Source organism: Triticum urartu, chromosome 7 (genome assembly GCF_003073215.2).
Source record: "Triticum urartu cultivar G1812 chromosome 7, Tu2.1, whole genome shotgun sequence".
NCBI classification, from domain to species: Eukaryota; Viridiplantae; Streptophyta; class Magnoliopsida; order Poales; family Poaceae; genus Triticum; species Triticum urartu.
The window spans coordinates 32,565,274-32,585,034 of NC_053028.1; the positions used below are offsets into that span (position 1 = coordinate 32,565,274).

Consider the following 19,761-nt stretch of genomic DNA (forward strand, 5'->3'; position numbering starts at 1 on the left):
TTTTAATTTATTTATACAAGATAAGGAAAATTGTCCAACGAAAGATAAAAACATGCAAGCAATCCAACATAAACCAAGTATATTTTGTTTCTTCTCTCAAAATTGTGTTTTTTGTGTGATATTCTGAATATATCAAATAATTATAAAAAATCTTTATTTCTATAATCCATGTTCAATTAATATATTTTTGTTTTCTAGAATAATATATATATATATATGTGGTTTTTTCGTACAACAAATTTTGGGATCCAAGGCCCAAATCAACATAGTCCACTCTCTCCTTCCCCTCACTATCCTATCCCGCACGACCCAACCAGCCCCCACTATATCTTTATAAAAAAAACAAAGAAAAAAAACAGCCCCCACCTTCTCCTTCCCCTCGCTCTATCGTTCCCCTCGCTCTCTCCACTCCCTCTCCACTCCCGCACACGCAAATCCCTAATCTCGGCCGAGTCACCCACTCCACTCCCTCCGCTGTCGCCCCCACAGCCGCCACAACCAACGAACTCGTCTCCCACCGCCGCCCCCTCTCGTCCCCTCCCCTCTACTCATCCGACGGCGCTGACCACGCAGATCGAGCGACCAGGCGGCGGCCACATGCGCACACAACCGGCGACCAACATCACGCAAAGGTCACCACCGCCATTGCCGAAGGACGGTCTTCTTCCAACGAGCTTGCGCGCCAGGAGAGGAGCGGGGATCCTGCGCTTCTTCCTCGCTCAGCGCCCCTATCGCCACGCCATGGATGGACCTCTCTCTGCTCTCACCAATACCATGTACCGAGCTCGCTCTCCTCCTCGAGGTAATCTATTCACCCATCGCCATCGTTAGGACCTAGGATGCGTGGTCACTGTAGATCGGGGTACCCGCTACTGCACACTTGGTCTCCGCTCTCCGTCCCCTGAATTCATGTCGCCCGCAGCCAAATGCTCCCGCCCAACAACCAGTTTCCTGCCCCAGCGACCTGTCCTCCATGTATTGTGGTCTAACATTTGCCTCGGTAATCTTTAATGTAAGAAAATATGATGGCAGGTGGATAGAGCTAATGGCCTAATGCAGATCTGAAGAATACCAACATGAGAATAAAATAAACAATTCTTCAGTTAAAGTTTACTCTTTTTCATGGTGCTCCACATTGACTAATGGTTTGATTGCCCAGTGAGCTCGTACATACATGTTTTCTCTCTTTGAATTGTTGTTAGATGAGGTACAGTCGCAACTACTACATCGACACTGTCATATATACTTTGGTACTGTATACTGTTGCTGCCTACATTTACAATTAAGTTTGCTTGCAAAACCTCGTGAAAAAAGTTCGTCTGCCAAGGAACCACTCAAGTGGATATATATTCTCCTTAACTCTTCAACTATTTTCTTATCAGACCAGCTGCTGAACAAAAAACATAATATTGTTACCTCATATTTATTTACTTGCCTGCTTGATTGTTAGTCTGTTCCTCAGCGTGTGAGGAACGTAACAATGTCCTGCATGTTCAAATTAGTTATCTTGTCATTCCCCAATTTTCTTACTGTTCTTTTGGCCTTGGACAAGGTCAATCGGATGTGTGTGTTGACACAGATCTTTGATGTGGAAGTTAATATATCAGTCCTATCCTACCTCTCTATACTGTTTTGTTATATATATGCTGGGGATAGATGAAATAGTAGAAATTAACTATGCTGGTTATTGTCATTTGTGGTCCATTACTCTGACCTTTTTGATTATCTAAAGAAAAGGGGTTTATTTACTTTGCTGATTTCATTCGAGCTCTGAATGTATTTCATTCCGACATTTCATTTTGTCGATAATAACATTTTTCTTCTTTCTGAACATTTCTATGGGCAGATATTATCCTCCAAGCTATATGATATGGACAACACGTGATTTATGGAACGAAAAGAGGTGATTTGTCGAACTTTATCTCTTTTACAATTTGCTACCTCTTATAAATCTTATGATTTATAATCTGAGTTAACAAAACCATTAAGATATCTTATTTTGTGTAATTAGATCATGTCATCCAGATAATTAGATTTCACCGCATGATGTTCTTTACCCCAGCCGAGCATAGTGTGCTGTCGCGCCGTCGATTTCCACGAAGTGGCCAGCCCGAGCCGATTCCCCAATGTGTCAACGACTACGTCCACTGCGTGATCCTGTGGGACATGACCAATCCACTGCCTCATCAACACATCGAGGTAACAAATCCCCTCCTAATACAGGTGCTTTGGTCGGCTGCTGGCTCTACCACATAGCCTTCCGTCCACAATGAGCAGGAGTTAATATTAGAATATGACCATCTCTTTCTTAATGATGTGTGCCTTGTATTTCCATTTTTTTTTCTAAAAATATCGATTCAGGGAGCAAAAGGAAAGCATAATAATTATTATTTTTGACTTTACATTACATATCTCCAAGGTCCTATTTTTTGCTTGGTACGGGTAGTCATTATGCTTGGGCTCATGACCTTGATTAATCTATAGCTTGGTTTTGGGTGACCTATTTAACATAATAGTGCTATATATTTGCATTTCTTGAACTGTCAGTAGGAACCTATATACCGCAAAATATTTGTTATGTCCCCTACGGAAGGTTTTAGACAGTCAATTGATTTTGTCCCATCCGACTATCATGCAGTCTGACTTCAGATGACTATGTTTTTCAGGGTGAATTGAGTTCAGATCTTTGAGCAAAGGATTGCGATTTTGGAGCTGCGGTGGGGCTATTCTTTATCATTTGGTATGTTGTTACTTCCTAGCTACTTGAATTTCTCTATTCCCAATTCACGAGATTTCTACTTTTTGACATTTCCCTAAATGATTATACACAACTCTGATAATGCGTGCCACCCAGTTTTCGTTCTCTATAAGAACCGAGTTTTCGTTCTCTATAAGAACCGAGAAGTACATATGCACTTTTACGACATATAGGTTCATATGGATGTGTTTGGATGACATATAGGGAGAACGATAGGATCAGATGTCTGTGACATAGAAAAAATATACTGACATGTACATACTGTTCTTTCATAGTACATATATGCCAACAGAGCTACAAAAATATATTTGTAGATGAACCACAGTGATAGCTCATGTACCATCAGAAGCAACAGAGCTAAAAAAATATATTAGTAGATGTCCTCTGGTTTGATATTTTGAAGGCACGAACAGAAAGAAGCGCACCTGATATGCTATAAAATGTACATTTCGTTGCAGAATAATAGGTGGTTATAAATTGTGGTACTGTCCAGGTTCCAACAATTCATTAAAACTCCTATTTATCTGCAAGATACACGCAATAGGAAAAGCAATTAACAGAATATGGCACAATGAAAGGAAAATAATACTGCTGGAAATATTTGTGAGATCATGAAGATGTCAACATGCATCCATCCGTTTACTTGCGCCAAACCTGCAACTAAGTAGTTACTAACACATCATGTCTGTTTAGATATGTATTGAAAAGCCAGGATTATAAAATTCAAATAAGGGGGAAATAAGAGACTATACAGGACAAAAATAAATAACATTGACTGTGCCTGCTTTGGGGCCACATCATAAACACCGCGAAGAGTAAATCCTTTGTCTTATTCAAAACCCGCCAGCTTCTTAAGTGCGTACTTCAGCCTGTAAGGACTTCCTTATAGACGATGTTCTTCATTGAGGTCTGTAAGGACAAGGCAGGTCTTTTTCGCTTCTTTGTTTTACTGCTTTGCTTCTTGCCATTATCTTTCTCCTCCTCCTCCTTAATGAGGATCTTTATATTCCTCTTCGCGGTGGCTCGAGACAACGCGACATAGAGTCGTCACTTGTGGGACGTGGATGTAGTGTCCGACACCGACGGCCACATGTATCTCACATCGACGATACTTGCTATTTAGGGTTTCCTCTACCGCTCGGCGACCCTGACCCTCGACGACCCTCGTTCTCGACGACCCTCTTTGTTTTATCGGGAACGAGGGTCGTCGAGGGTCAGGGTCGCCGAGCTATAGAGGAAACCCTAAATAGCAAGTATCGTGGGTGTGAGATACATGTGGCCGTCGGTGTCGGACACTACATCCACGTCGCACAAGTGACGCGGGTCGACGCACGCGTCACTTGTGGGACGTGGATGTACTGTCTGACACCGACGACCACATGTATCTCACACTGACGATACTTGCTATTTAGGGTATATCGACCCCCCCCCTCGTGTTGAAGTTATCGGGAGGGGGTATATCGACCCCCCCCCCTCGTGTTGAAGTTATCAGGAGGGGGTACATCGCCCCCCCCCCCCTCGTGTTGAAGTTATCGGGAGGGGTATATCGACGACGACAGACCCGATAAAACATAAGAATACGAAGAAGAAATAAAAAGAGGAGAAGAAGAAAGGAATAGAGGAGAAGATCGAAGAAAAAAAAAAGAGGAGAAGAAGAAAGGAATAGACTCCTCTATTCCTTTCTTCTTCTCATCTTCCTTTTCTTCCTCTCCTCTTCTTCTCCTCTTCCTTTTCTTTCTCTCCTCTTCTTCTCCTTTTTCCTCTTCTTATTTTCCTTTTTCCTCTCCTAAATATATAAAACTTTTCTAGAAATGAAACTAACCTAAAATGTACTAAATTAAAGAACATATATAGATAATCCTTTTCTAAATATTTAAATCTAACTTTTGCATATATGAACATATATACACAGAGAACATACAAACATATATACATTTTTATAAAAAAGCAAAATACAAAATACAAACATATATATGAAAAAAATCTGAAAAGAAGCAATATACACAATATATATACTGACATATATACATAATATACACAAAGAAGCAATATACACAAGCATATAATATATGAAAAAAACAGGGAGGGGGGACCAACGGAGGGGCAGGGCGACGGCGACGGGCGGGGCGGGGCGACGGCTGGGGCGGCGAGCGGCGAGCGGCATCGGGCGAGGGCACGGCCGACGGCGAGGCACGGGCGACGACGACGGCGCGGTCGGGGGCGACTGCAGGGGCGGCGGACGGCATCGGGGCAGCCTGGCAGCGTCGTCGGGGGCAAATGGTCGATGAGAAACTGAAATTTTCACAAGTCATGGTTATATACCAAGAGCATTGGTCCCGATTCATGGCACCAAACAGGACCAATGCCACCTTTAGTCCCGGTTGGTGCCACCAACCGAGACCAAAGGCCTCTTTTCAGCAGCCCAAAGGGCGGGAAGCGGCGGCCTTTGGTCCCAGTTGGTGCCATCAACCGGGATCAAAGGCCTGCACCTGCCAAAGCCACGGTGCGGTGGGATGTTTAGTCCCACCTCGCTAGCTGAGGAGCGGCCGCACCTGTTTATAAGCGCTGCCCCGCCCTCTCCATTGAACTCTTCAGAACCGCAGGCTTTTGGGCCTAATCTCACACCGCTATGCGTGTGGGCCTCTGGGCCTTCTGCGGGCCTGAATCCTGGCCCATGGATGGGCTTCTAGTCGTATTCAGGTCGTGGTGGCCCAGTAGGTGGCATTTTTTTCTATTTGTTTTTTCATTTCTACTTAGAACTAAATACTTATAGTTTTTTAGTGATTTTTTTCTTTTAGGTCACAAAAATTATAAACTTTCTGTTAGTGCCATTAGTTTTAAAATTTGAATAGTTTAAATTTGAATTTTTTTTAAATTTGTGTGAATCACTAGTTTATGAATAACTTTACTATAAAAATTGATTTTTGAGTCATTCTTTTTCCTACTATTTAATATTACTGTGTTTTATCATTATACTCAATTTGGTAATTTTAGTTAGTCATAACAAATATTATAGGCATTTTCTTCTTTTTTGCTATTTATTTATTCATTTCTACTTAGAACAAAATACTTATAGTTTTTTAGTGATTTCTTTTTTCTTTTAGGTCACAAAAATTATAAACTTCTCCATTATTTATTTTCTTTTGTTTTTTGTTTTATTTTTTAACTTGTTTTGCTTTTAGTTTTAGAAAAATTATAAACTTTTTGTTAATGCCATTAGTTTTCAAATTTGAAAACATTTTTATAGTTTTTTTGTTTTCTTTGTTGCTTTATTTAGTGCTCATCTCACATACGTACACCGTTTCCATTCCACTGTTGTAAAAGTTCTTCAACTAATGGCCTTAGGTACACATCAATGTCGTTGTCGGGTTGCTTAGGGCCTTGGATGAGAACTGGCATCATAATGAACTTCCGCTTCATGCACATCCAAGGAGGAAGGTTATACATACATAGAGTCACGGGCCAGGTGCTGTGATTGCTGCTCTGCTCCCCGAAAGGATTAATGCCATCCGCACTTAAAGCAAACCATACATTCCTTGGGTCCTTTGCAAACTTATCCCAGTACTTTCTCTCGATTTTTCTCCACTGCGACTCGTCAGCGGGTGCTCTCAACTTCACGTCTTTCTTCCGGTCCTCACTGTGCCATCGCATCAACTTGGCATTCTCTTCGTTTCTGAACAGACGTTTCAGCCGTGGTATTATAGGAGCATACCACATCACCTTCGCAGGAACCCTCTTCTTGGGGGTCTCGCCGTCAACATCATCAGGGTCATCTCGTCTGATCTTATACCGCAATGCACCGCATACCGGGCATGCGTTCAGATCCTTGTATGCACCGCGGTAGAGGATGCAGTCATTAGGGCATGATGTATCTTCTCCACCTCCAATCCTAGAGGGCATACGACCTTCTTTGCTGCGTATGTACTGTCAGGCAATTCGTTATCCTTTGGAAGATTCTTCTTCAATATTTTCAGTAGCTTCTCAAATCCTTTATCAGCCACAGCATTCTCTGCCTTCCACTGCAGCAATTCCAGTACGGTACCGAGCTTTGTGTTGCCATCTTCGCAATTGGGGTACAACCCTTTTTTGTGATCCTCTAACATGCGATCGAACTTCAGCTTCTCCTTTTGACTTTCGCATTGCGTCCTTGCATCGACAATGACCCGGCGGAGATCATCATCATCGGGCACATCGTCTGGTTCCTCTTGATCTTCAGCAGCTTCACCCGTTACAGCATCATTGGGCACATCGTCTGGTTCCTCTTGATCTTCACCAGCTCCCCCCGTTGCAGCATCACCGTATTCAGGGGGCACATAGTTGTCATCGTACTCTTCTTCTTCGCCGTCTTCCATCATAACCCCTATTTCTCCGTGCCTCGTCCAAACATTATAGTATGGCATGAAACCCTTGTAAAGCAGGTGGGAGTGAAAGATTTTTCGGTTAGAGTAAGACCTTGTATTCCCACATTCAGTGCATGGACAACACATAAAACCATTTTGCTTGTTTGCCTCAGCCGCATCGAGAAACTCATGCACGCCCTTAATGTACTCGCAGGTGTGTCTGTCACCGTACATCCATTGCCGGTTCATCTGCGTGCATTATATATAATTAAGTGTCCAAATTAATAGAAGTTCATCATCACATTAAAACTAAAGTACATACATAGTTCTCATCTAACAACATATAGCTCTCCAGAGCATCTAATTAATTAAACCATACATTGAAACTATGTAAAACATTTCAATGCGAAAACAAATGCGATCATAATCGCAACCAAGGTAACAATTGATCCAACGGCATAATGATACCAAGCCTCGGTATGAATGGCATATTTTCTAATCTTTCTAATCTTCAAGCGCATTGCATCCATCTTGATCTTGTGATCATCGACGACATCCGCAACATGCAACTCCAATATCATCTTCTCCTCCTCATTTTTTTTATTTTTTCCTTCAACAAATTGTTTTATTCTTCAACTAAATTTAACCTCTCGACAATAGGGTCGGTTGGCATTTCCGATTCACATACATCCTACATAAATAAAATCTATGTCACGTTGGTCGGCATAATTTTCATAAACAATAAATGAACCAATAGTTATAAAGATAATATATATACCACATCCGAATCATAGACAGGACGAGGGCCGACGGGGGCGGATACCAAAACCATCGCACTATATAAGATGCAATAATAGAAGTAAGAAAATAATACAAGTATCTATGTAACCATACAAGTAAGAATATTTTTCCTTTCAGAAAGAAGATAAGAACAAGAGGCTCACCACGGTGGTGCCGGCGATGAGCTCGGCGCGGGTGATCGACGGCGGTGAAGACGGGGACGGGGCGTGACGGACCGCTAAACCTAGACAAATATTGAGGAAAATGGAGCTTGGAGGTCGAGCTTGGAGAGGAGAAAGCTTAAGTAGTGTGGCTCGGGCATTCCATCGAACACCTTGTGTGCATAGGAGGTGAGCTAGAGCACCACCAAGCCCTCTCCCCCTCGGCCAGAAAAAAACAGAGCAGTGTGCTCTGCTCTTACGCAAGGGGGTATATATAGGCACCTCATTGGTCCCGGTTGGTGGCATGAACCGGAATTAAAGGGGAGCCTTTGGTCCCGGTTCAAGCCAGCAACCGGGACCAATGGTGGTGGGCCAGGAGCGAGGCCCATTGGTCCCGGTTCGTCCCACCAACCGGGACCAAAAGGTCCAGATGAACCGGGACCAATGGCCCACGTGGCCCGGCCGGCCCCCTGGGCTCACGAACCGGGTCCAATGCCCCCATTGCTCCCGGTTTTGGACTGAACCAGGACTAATGGGCTGACCCGGCCTGGACCGTTGCCCCCTTTTCTACTAGTGCCACCATATTACTACGGACATCAACTGAAAATCTGAGATCCATTTTCTGTGTTAGAAAAATCAGAATATGCATCACCAACATCTATCCGGGCTTCACTTTTTTTTTGGTTCATGTTGGGGTTGAAAACTTTGTCTACCCAGATTAAAAATAAATAAATGGATGTGTACCTACAAAATGAAATCCATATATATATCATAGAGTAAGAACCCAAAAATAGCTATTAAAAAGTACAACACCAAATCCAAGATAGTTCTATCATAGAGTCAAAACCCAAAAGTGTTTTGAATTATAAGATAATATATGAAGATCATTTTTGTAAAAAAAATAATATTTCATGAAATAATAGATGTGGTGGCGAATGGTGAAGTGGAGATTGCAATAGAAATATTAGTACGTTAGATAGTAAATATATTAAAATAGTAGTGCTTTGAATTATAAGATAAAAATTGATTGAATCAACCTAGCTAATGTGTGTTCCCTTGGAATATAGATTTTATATAACTTCATCAATATTTTGAGATATGAACAAAGAAAAATGTAGAGTTGTATATAAGCAAATAATAATTAGCATCAAAGAACAAATTACTAATGAAAGACATTGAGGATGACAATCAATCAATCTACGAGGACGAATGTGCGAGCCTCTACACCATTAACAATGAGATGGGTCGAGGAAGAGAATGCCATGTCCAGATGTAAGACTTCAATATTTTAATTTAATTCTTGGTTGAAACTTATTCCTAATATTAAAATATCATCATTTGGTAAAATTGCCAACCGATGAAGAAGAAAAAGATTGAGTGAGAAAAATGTGTGTTGCTAAAATTTAGAGAATTAACTACTAATATATTAATGAGCGAAGGATGATGCATGTTCTAATTACAATGGTTGAAATTCTGAATGTCAATGGAAAGAAATAAGGCATACAAATTCTTCAATATATAAAAGAAATATTCTTAATGAAAATATAGTCACTAGAAGGATGGAGTGAAAGCATATATAATGTACATCCATAAGATGAATATGGTCGATGACCGAGGGGTAAGACAGCATTCAAAGTAGAATTGATTGCATTTGCCCACATGGACAAAACAGTTCGCTGTGTTGCTATATCATGGGTCCCAATTACAATGATTGAGATTAAAACTTCACGTAAAAGGTGTATACGTGCGGTAGCACCAAACCAGCTAGGACGGAAAATCAATCTGTAGAAATCTGTATTAAATGCATTCAACACAATCATTTCTTATGCCACACTTAAACCAACTAATTGATCAGATATGTTGATGATGAATAAGAAAAAAAACATTTTGACTTGGATATAAGCAAATAATAATTAGTATCGAAGAACAAATTACTGATGAAAGACATTGAGTATGACAACCAATATCAATCTATGAGCACGAATGTGCGAGCCTCTACACCATTAACAATGAGATGGGTTGAGGAAGAGAATGCCATGTCCAGATGTAAGACTTCAATATTTTAATTTAATTCTTGGTTGAAACTAATTCCTAATATTAAAATATCATCGTTTAGTAAAATTGCCAACCGATGAGGAAGAAAAAATAGGGTGAGAAAAATGTGTGTTGCTAAAATTTAGAGAATTAACTACTAATATATTAATGATTTTTCAGTCTCGCAAGGCAAATAGTTCGAATTTATCAATGATTCACTTGCAATGATAACATTCTACAAAGCATATTCATGTGAAAGCAATGATCAAATTATAAAATGGCATGTGTAGATAGATATATGTTGAAAATCTAGCTGCGCATTTGCACGGGTCACCCCGCTAGTTTATATTAAAAATATGACATACCAATATATTTAGGAAGAGCTATGTGTGTTAAGATGAGGGGGCCAACCACCCCCCCCCCCCCTCCCCAGCAATAAACTTATTCTCAAAATAATGTAAGGGCTTGGATAGGAAATTTTATAGCCTTTGCTAAATAGCTGCTGACAAGGCATCACAGTCGATTAGGTCACACATAGCAGCAGTTCAAGCCTCCAAGTCCAATGCAAGGCTGCTGGCATGGCATCACACATAGATAGACATACTAGACATACTACTAGAGAGAGAAATCGATCACTTTGATTGGAAGGCCAAGGCCGCTGGCCGGTTGGCTGGCTCGCATGCATCAATAGCCGAACGCCACCGGGCTTCTGACGTGGTGCTTCTTGCCCTTCCAAACGATCTCGCCAGACTCCCACATCCCGGCCGGCTTCACCGCCTCGGTCCTGATGAAGTCGACGATGTACTTGTTATGCTCCATGTAGTTGCTGAACGTGAGCTGCGTCGGGGTGACGGTGACTGCGACCCCGTCCGGCGCGGTCACCGTGACCTCGTAAGTCTCTTCTGTCCGGGAGACCGACATGAGCGTCCCGCGGATCCTGCGCATGACGACGAGCCATCGAAGAGGACCACCATTGACAGGTAGTTAAGGTCATTGGCATAGCCAGGATTTTCGATCAGAGTGGTCCAATTGATATATACAATATTTATATTAAAAATATAACATACGAATATATTTAGGAAGAGCTGTGTGTGTTAAGATGAGGGGGCCAATGGCCCCCTACCCCAGCATTAAACTTATTTTTGAAAAAATAATGTAAGGACTTGGATAGGAAATTTTATAGCCTTCGCCCCCCCCCCCCCCCCCCCCAAACACTCATGGTTTGTGCCCTCCACGGGAAGAGATATAGGATCTGTCTAGTTTGGCACTCCGAGCAATCCAACAAAAAAATTGACATTGACTTCCATGTTGGCCTCTATTTGGACCTTATTTAATTTATTGGTTCACCCTAGCCGCAACAACTTTCCATGTTGGTTTCTAAGCCAATGACAGGCGGCAAAATCCTCTGCCAATTATTTGACGCACCAATATTGGCATATAGCAAGCAGAGGAAGGATCCAAACTGACTTGTCGTCTTGCTCCACCATTGCATGCTAGTATAGAATTTATCAATAATGTATGCGAAAGTTTAATTTTTGCAGCAATTCTACAATAAAAACCGCTCATAGTTAAACCTTGAAGCAAAATCATACTTTGAATTGAAAAATGGAAATCATATTTTAAATTGTAAAGGTGTGAAGTTGGTGGAGTTCCTGCCTCTGTGTTTAGCTCTACTCTGTGCATGCATTACTACCATCTGCCTCGCTGGCACTCCTCCGCCTTATGCCTACTTGGCACAATGCGTCATCGGCTTCTATCACACTAAACGCTAGGGCTTGCCGTCGCGGTGTGGTCGGTTGGAGACTCCGAGTCATCAAGTCCATCCTCTAGGGTACAAAAAACCTACTTTAAGCATACGAGGGAACATTTCTTGGATAATGCGTACACCTAGAACGTAGTAAGTAACGAGTGAGTTAGCTATCGGATTCATAGTTTTTGGTCTTAGGCCTTAGATGTGCATCGTGGCTTGATTATTTTTTCCTTATAGATATACTGAAGTACCGGGCCGATGTACAGGGTGGTCGATGGACCACCCTGTCCACCCTCCAGCTACGCCACTGGTTAAGGTTGGCCGCTCCTCCTGGAGTCACCGTGCTGGTGCACTCGAGGAAGCGGGGCTCGAAATGCCGGATTTGCGTCGTCGTGTAGCCAACGCTACAGAGGAAGTCGATGTAGTCCTGAGCGCCGACGTCGTACACGAGGCCCGGGTCCATGGTGAGCGTCGGGTGGACCATCCCTGAACTGGCCACCAGGGGCGTCGCGTCCACGTCATTGCCGCAGTCCATGATGGGCAGCTTCCTGTTGTCCAGCATCGTCGCAGTGGTCATCAACCCGAGCGGACCATCACCGGCGTCCAATCACCATGCTGCTTGTTGATAAGCGCCGCCACGCCGGCGACGTGCGGACACGCCATCGGCGTTCCTGATATGATGTTGAAGGGGAACTGCTGATCCGTTCCCTCCTTAGGAGAAGAGAAGATACAAGCCAAGCATATCCTTTCTATGTCTAGAATGTTCAATATAGCTGCAAAAGATCAAGATTGCAATCTAAAATGCCATGCAATTTATTTTGTTCAAATAATAAGAAAAGAAAAAACATATAGTTATTCTGAACAAACTTTAGGTGTTATTTTAGTTTTAAAAAAGTCTTCCACTAACGACCCTGACAAATTACGTGGACATCGCGCCAAAGTAAAAAAATAATATATTTTCTATTCGTTTGTGAGGAAAATATTCCTTTTTGAATTATGTATATGGGGTGGTTCTGCCGGCAACTATTCTAAAACCTATCCAATCACTAACAAAGAAATTGTTTATTATGTACTAAGTAAGGATCAGGTAAGAGCATCACCTATCACACTCTTCCCTATTAGAGTTAAATTCCCTTCTCTCTAGCCTAGGCTCTCCCCCAATTGGATTGCTGATCTAGCTGATCCGGATAAACATATAGCTTGTTACCATGGCAGGTTAGACCTACAAAATGTGCCAGGGGTGAGGAAGTCAAAAGAAAATGGCAGCAAATTCTACTCCTAAAGTGAAGCAAAGATTGATATCAAGGGAAAGCCCGCGACCTGGTTGTGTGCTAATAGGTCTAAAGTTCTTTTGAGTTAAAAGCAACAACAACATAAAAGCCAATATCATTGAGCGCCAAGCTTCAGTTCAGTCAGCCCCGGTGATTATAAAGAAGAAATATTATTTCAGTGAAATTTGCTGAGGTGCCGAATCAAAATAACCGAAGGAGGTGAGGTGCCGAATCCTATCCGCCACTGACAAAATCACAAACGGATTCTAAGAGCAGGAGGCGACAACTACACAACTGCATGTAGATCGATAATTGTCAATCAACGCTGTATTAACCAACAATTTCATTACAGTAAGCATCGGTTTGCATCACCGCAAACCAAAACCAAAACCAATTAAGCAGACAAGAGCCTTTGTAACTACGGTAACCAACCAACATGGTTTTCTACAACGATCCACAAGATGCATATCTCGACAAGGGAGGCTAATCAACTACTACTACAAATGCTGGCGCACGTTGGCATGCGCCCCAGAATGCCGAATGCAGCGACGACGGCGGCAGGGGCTGGATTGGCCTCCCTGGCCTAGGCCCTCTCCCCGCGGATGCGGCGGGCGAGCTGGATGTCCTTGGGCATGATGGTGACGCGCTTGGCGTGGATGGCGCACAGGTTGGTGTCCTCGAAGAGCCCCACCAGGTACGCCTCGGCCGCCTCCTGGAGGGCGAGCACGGCGTGGCTCTGGAAGCGGAGGTCGGTCTTGAAGTCCTGCGCGATCTCGCGGACCAGGCGCTGGAACGGCAGCTTGCGGATCAGCAGCTCCGTGCTCTTCTGGTACTTGCGGATCTCACGGAGCGCCACGGTCCCGGGCCTGTAGCGGTGGGGCTTCTTCACGCCGCCGGTCGTCGGCGCCGACTTCCTCGCCGCCTGAAAACACACAACGATTCAAATCCAAAACGTCAGCCAACAAATCTCGAAACCACAAGGATGAACAGATCGAATTCAGAAGACGGGAGGGGACGCACCTTGGTGGCGAGCTGCTTGCGGGGCGCCTTGCCGCCGGTGGACTTGCGGGCGGTCTGCTTCGTACGGGCCATGGCGTCTGGTCGACTGCTCCTCCTCGGCGGCGACTTCGAAACTTGGCTTCGGTTGCTGCGGGCGGCGGAAGTCGAATTGGGTAGTGGGGAGAGGGGAGGGAGGTGGGTTGGGAATTTATAGGTGGGGGTGGGCGCGCGGCGGAAGCGTGGACCGATTCGGTTTCTTGTTACCGTTTGGAAAAGGGTCTCCGATTGCGTCCTGATCTGACGGCTGGGGGTTGCGTGCAGGAAGCACGCGATCCGCGTGCTCGGCGCTGGCTGGCTGCGGAGCGAGGGGGCGCGGATCGGTGACGTGGCGGTCTCGTGCCTGTCCTGTCCGTCGTGGGCTGCTATGCGAGCCGACGGCCGTTTTCTTTTCTTTCTTTTTTTTGGAACTGCCGACGGCCGTTTTCGAATCGCCGCCAGTCGGTTGGCTTCTTCAAGGTCAACAGCTTCTGCGATCACTTTTCTTTTCACATGAATAGTAGAATGCCATTTGAAATCTTTTTCTGATGTTATGTGTATAAAAGATATTCACTACAAAGCAAAAAATAAAAGAAATCCACCTTACTTGGAATGTGAGTTGAGTACAAAAATGGTCTACTTGATGCGTTCAAGACATTCTCGTACAATCTTAGAATTGTTGTGTTTAGCTTCATGTGCATGACCGTTGAAGCTCCAAAGTATCTCTCTCTTCAAGAACTGTATGATTGTTGAAGCTCCAAAATACCTCTCCTTTCAGGAATCCTACAATTGTTGACGCTTCGATGCATATTTTGGTGCAGTGCATGAAGTTCATGCGTTGCATGATTTCTAAGATGAATATTAGAGTTGAGCTGCTTTTATCTGAATCTCTGAATAATGTAGTCTGTATCTTTTTGTATGTGTGAGAAAATATAGTTTGTTTAAGAGTTGTCTAGTTCGTTGGTTTTGTCAAATTGAAATTGTGCAAGAACTCAAACACTTGTGTGTTTCTTGTGACTCATTGCAAAATATGAACAGATATAAAATTTGTCCTTTGTTTTTAGTTTGGCAACCACGGCCCATGAGCTAGTAGCTCGAGCCTCATGGCATAGTAATTAAGCTACAGTAATGTTGAAGCAAATGCAGTTTCGGGGAGACCTCGACGGCCATGTTGTCGAGGCTGTCCATGTTGTGACGCCCGGGTAATTAAGCTACAGTAATTTCCTGCTAATGATGCCATGTCATCATGATTACTGACTCGAGTTGGTTCGGTTCCGGTCCAAATTCAAAGTCAAGTCAAACTGAGAAGTTTTCAAATACCTAAAATAAAATGTTCATCACGTGGCAAATTCTCATTTGTTAATTTTGGCAGTGAACCAAAATTTTGGCAAATTGGTTAATGCCCTAATCTAATGAAAATAAATAAAAAGGTCAAATAAAAAAACAGAAAAGTGAGAGAGGCCCCCTGCCGCTCCTGGGCCACGGCCCACCGAACCGGCCCAGCTCCCTCCCCGGCCCAATAGGCAGCTCCCCACCCCACTCCCTTATCCTCTCCCCCACTCCCCCGAACCCGATCCACCACCACACCCCGCACTCTCCCACGATCCCCTCTCTCTCGGTCGCTCCTCCCCCCCTCTCCCGATCCCATCTGGATGAGGATCGAACCCCCTGCGCCCGAGACCGCTGCCCCTGGCACCGCCCCGAAGGCCGCGCCCCGCCACCCAGTGCTGCCCGACGCCGCTTGCCGTTGCCCGCTGTGTGCCGTCGTCATCGCCGGACCGCCCTGAGCCCGGAGCCGCTCCCGACCCCGTCACCGCTCGACGCCCCGGACGCCGCACGACATCGTCACCGGGCCCTGCTGCTGGCCGAAACCACCACAACGGCCTGCCTCCCCGCCGGAACGACATCTCCGACCTCCTCCTCAACCCCCGCTGCCCTTGACCCCACAACCCCGTGGTGAGGCCTCGGCATCTCCTCATCTTTCCCTGCCCATGTTTGCCGCACCCGGGACGCCCCCGCTCTGCCGCCTCTGTGCCTCGCGCCGTCGTGCACGCGCACACCCTGCCAAGGCCGCGCCCGCCCCCTCTCCTGCACGCACGCTCACCACCCCCCCCCGCGCCCGTGCTCGTGTTCTCGCGCGTGAGCGCTTGCGCTCGCTGCCCCGCAACCCGCCTCGTACGCCGGCCTGTGCGCCCCGGCCACGCTCACCTGTGGCGCTGCTCGTCCGCGCCCAGCGCCGCTGCCGGTCGCGCCCTCCGCACGTCGCTGCTCCGGCCGCCGCACCTGCACTGCTTCCCCTCCAGCTCGCCGCGCCCGCTGCTACCTAGTGCAGCCATCGCCTGCGTAGCCGCAGCCGGCCGCCGCCCACGGCACCGTGCCGCTCCACCCAGGCCGCGCCCGGTCGACCCCGCTTGTCCCTGCCCGTTGCCGGCCGCCGCAGCCACCGCCCGCCGCCGAGCGCCGTCGCCTCGGGCCGGCCTCACGGGCGCTTCGCCCGTTGCCCGCATGACCTTTCGGGCCACGCCCGATAGGCCCCATTGGCCCTATCCTGTTAATTAATTAATTAATTAACTTAATTAATCCCGTTAATTAATCTAATTAAGCCTAATTAATTAACCTAATCGCTTTAATTAAATTAACTAATCTTGTTAGTTAACTAAGTCAATGACCAGTGGGACCCACACGTCAGTGGCCCAGTCAACACCCCTGTTGACTGCTGACGTCATGCTGACATCAGCCAACACTATTCTGGATAATGTTGATTTAAAATAATTAAATAAATCCTAAAAATGTTTTAAATCTTTTAAAATTAATATAAAATAAACCGTAACTCGAATGGAAAAACTTTGTACATGAAAGTTGCTCAGAACGACGAGACAAATCCGGATACGTAGCCCGTTCGTCCGCCACGCATCCCTAGCATAGCGAACATGCAACTTTCCCCCTCCGGTTCATCTGTCTGAAAACGCAAAACACCGGGGATACTTTCCCGGATGTTTCCCCCCTTCGCCGGTATCACCTCCTACCGCGTTAGGTCACACCCGGCACATCTTATTGCCATGTTATGCTTTGTGGTGCTATGTTTACTTTATATTTACTGTTTCTTCCCCCTCTTCTCTCCGGTAGACCCCGAGACCGATGATGTCGCTGTGATCGACTACGTCACCGACGACCCCTCCTTCTTGCCTGAACAACCAGGCAAGCAAAACCCCCTTGAGCATTCCGATATCGCCCATTTCTTTCCCTCTCATGCTTTCATTAGAACTGCTACTGCTTTCTGTATGATCCTACTCTGATGCATAGCCTGTTTTTGTTACCTGCTTATTCTAAACTGCTTAGTATAGGTTGGTTAGTGATCCATCAGTGACCCCCCACCTTGTCCCAGTTGCCTCGCTTTATGTTTGATGACTCGATCAACGTGATCGACGTCCAGGCCGCGACACCGCATATCACCCTCCTTAGTTGTACAACTCTGTAGAGTTATTATACGTCTCCGTCGTATCTACTTTTCCAAACACTTTTGCCCTTGTTTTGGACTCTAACTTGTATGATTTGAATGGAACTAACCCGGACTGACGCTGTTTTCAGCAGAATTACCATGGTGTTGTTTTATGTGCAAAAAAATATATTCTCGGAATGACCTGAAACTCCACGGAACATCTTAGAAAAAATAAAAAAATCCTCGCCAAAGATGAAGAGCAGGGGCCCCACACCCTTCTCACGAGGGTGGGGGGCGCGCCCCCTACCTCGTGGGCCCCCTGTTGCGTCTCCGACTCCAACTCCCCCTCCATATATTGAGTTTCGATGAGAAAAAAATCAGAGAGAAGAAATCATCGCGTTTTACGATACGGAGCCGCCGCCAAGCCCTAAAACCTCTCGGGAGGGCTGATCTGGAGTCTGTTCGGGGCTCCGGAGAGGGGGATTCATCGCCGTCGTCATCATCAACCATCCTCCATCACCAATTTCATGATGCTCACCGCCGTGCGTGAGTAATTGCATCGTAGGCTTGCTGAACGGTGATGGGTTGGATGAGATTTATCATGTAATCGAGTTAGTTTTGTTAGGGTTTGATCCCTAGTATCCATTATGTTCTGAGATTGATGTTGCTATGACTTTGCTATGCTTAATGCTTGTCACTAGGGCCCGAGTGCCATGATTTCAGATCTGAACCTATTATGTTTTCATGAATATATGTGAGTTCTTGATCCTATCTTGCAAGTCTATAGTAACCTACTATGTGTTATGATCCGGCAACCCCGAAGTGACAATAATCGGGACCACTCCGGTGATGACCATAGTTTGAGGAGTTCATGTATTCACTATGTGCTAATGCTTTGTTCCGGTTCTCTATTAAAAGGAGGCCTTAATATCCCTTAGTTTCCAATAGGACCCCGCTGCCACGGGAGGGTAGGACAAAAGATGTCATGCAAGTTCTTTTCCATAAGCACGTATGACTATATACGGAATACATGCCTACATTACATTGATGAATTGGAGCTAGTTCTGTGTCACCCTATGTTTATGACTGTTACATGATGAACCGCATCCGGCATAATTATCCATCACTGATCCGGTGCCTACGAGTTTTCCAGATACTAGTTCTCGCTTATTTACATTCCCGCTGCTACTGTTACAATCACTACAAAATACCAAAAACATTACTTTTGCTGTCTTTACTTTTGTTGCCGCTACCACCACTATCATATTACTTTGCTACTAAACACTTTGCTGCAGATACTAAGTTTCTAGGTGTGGTTGAATTGACAACTCAGCTGCTAATACTTAAGAATATTCTTTGGCTCCCCTTGTGTCGAATCAATAAATTTGGGTTGAATACTCTACCCTCGAAAGCTGTTGCGATCCCCTATACTTGTGGGTTATCAACACAAATTTCTGGCGCCGTTGCCGGGGAGCATAGCTTTATTCTTTGAGTCACTTGGGATTTATATCTGCTTATCACTATGAAGAACTTGAGAGATCCAAAAATTAAGATCTATCCCTCAACTACGAGGGGAGGTAAGGAACTGCCATCTAACTCTACACTTGATTCACCTTCTGCTATGAGTAAGTTTGCGACACCTACATCTGCTTCTGCTATTCGTTCTGATATGTCGCACGTTATTGATGATGCCACTTTTGCTATGCATGATACTTATGATGAAACTGCTTCTATGCCTGATACTACTGTGCCCTTAGTGAATTTCTTGATGAACAAATTGCTAGGGCTAGAGAAAAAGAAATTATTGAATCTGAATACGATGATGATAGTGATGATGAAAATATGCCTGTTATTCCTGAAGGTTATCTTTTTGATATGGAATCTTCTGCCGCTATTTCTGCTTGCAAAGATAGATATGAGCTTAAGAGGTTATTAATTAAATGGAACAAAGAATCACTTAGAGATAGAATGAAACCCGACCCTGCTTTTGCTACTTCACCTATATGTGTTCCTGATAAAGATTATGAATTCTCTGTTAATCTTGATATAATTACTTTGGTTGAATGTGATCCGTTTTATGGCTATGAATCTGAAACTGTTGTGGCACATCTTACTAAATTAAATGATATAGCTGCCCTGTTCACTAATGATGAGAGATCGCGTTACCTTTATATACTCAAAATATTTCCGTTC

The 19,761-nt window shown here is 44.7% G+C and overlaps 1 protein-coding gene and 1 long non-coding RNA gene across 6 annotated transcripts; one reads left to right on the plus strand and one right to left on the minus strand.

The window, feature by feature from the left end:
• The first annotated feature begins 355 nt into the window (after nucleotides 1-355).
• On the plus strand, nucleotides 356-18,900 carry LOC125525052. Of its 5 annotated transcripts, none has more exons than XR_007291128.1 (5): nucleotides 356-802; nucleotides 1,847-1,903; nucleotides 2,012-2,199; nucleotides 2,667-2,740; nucleotides 18,864-18,900. It is a non-coding gene; the product is annotated as an uncharacterized LOC125525052 (long non-coding RNA). The 5 variants fall into 5 exon arrangements; XR_007291125.1 differs by lacking the exon at nucleotides 18,864-18,900 and adding an exon at nucleotides 14,415-15,192; XR_007291124.1 differs by lacking the exon at nucleotides 18,864-18,900 and adding an exon at nucleotides 14,908-15,192.
• LOC125525051 (histone H3.3) lies at nucleotides 13,396-14,293 on the minus strand. The gene is made up of 2 exons (XM_048690066.1): nucleotides 14,115-14,293; nucleotides 13,396-14,016 (listed from the first exon to the last, which is right to left on the minus strand). The coding sequence occupies exons 1-2, from the start codon at nucleotides 14,184-14,186 to the stop codon at nucleotides 13,678-13,680; spliced, it is 411 nt and encodes a 136-aa protein (XP_048546023.1). The 5' UTR covers nucleotides 14,187-14,293; the 3' UTR covers nucleotides 13,396-13,677.
• Nucleotides 18,901-19,761: the final 861 nt, after the last annotated feature.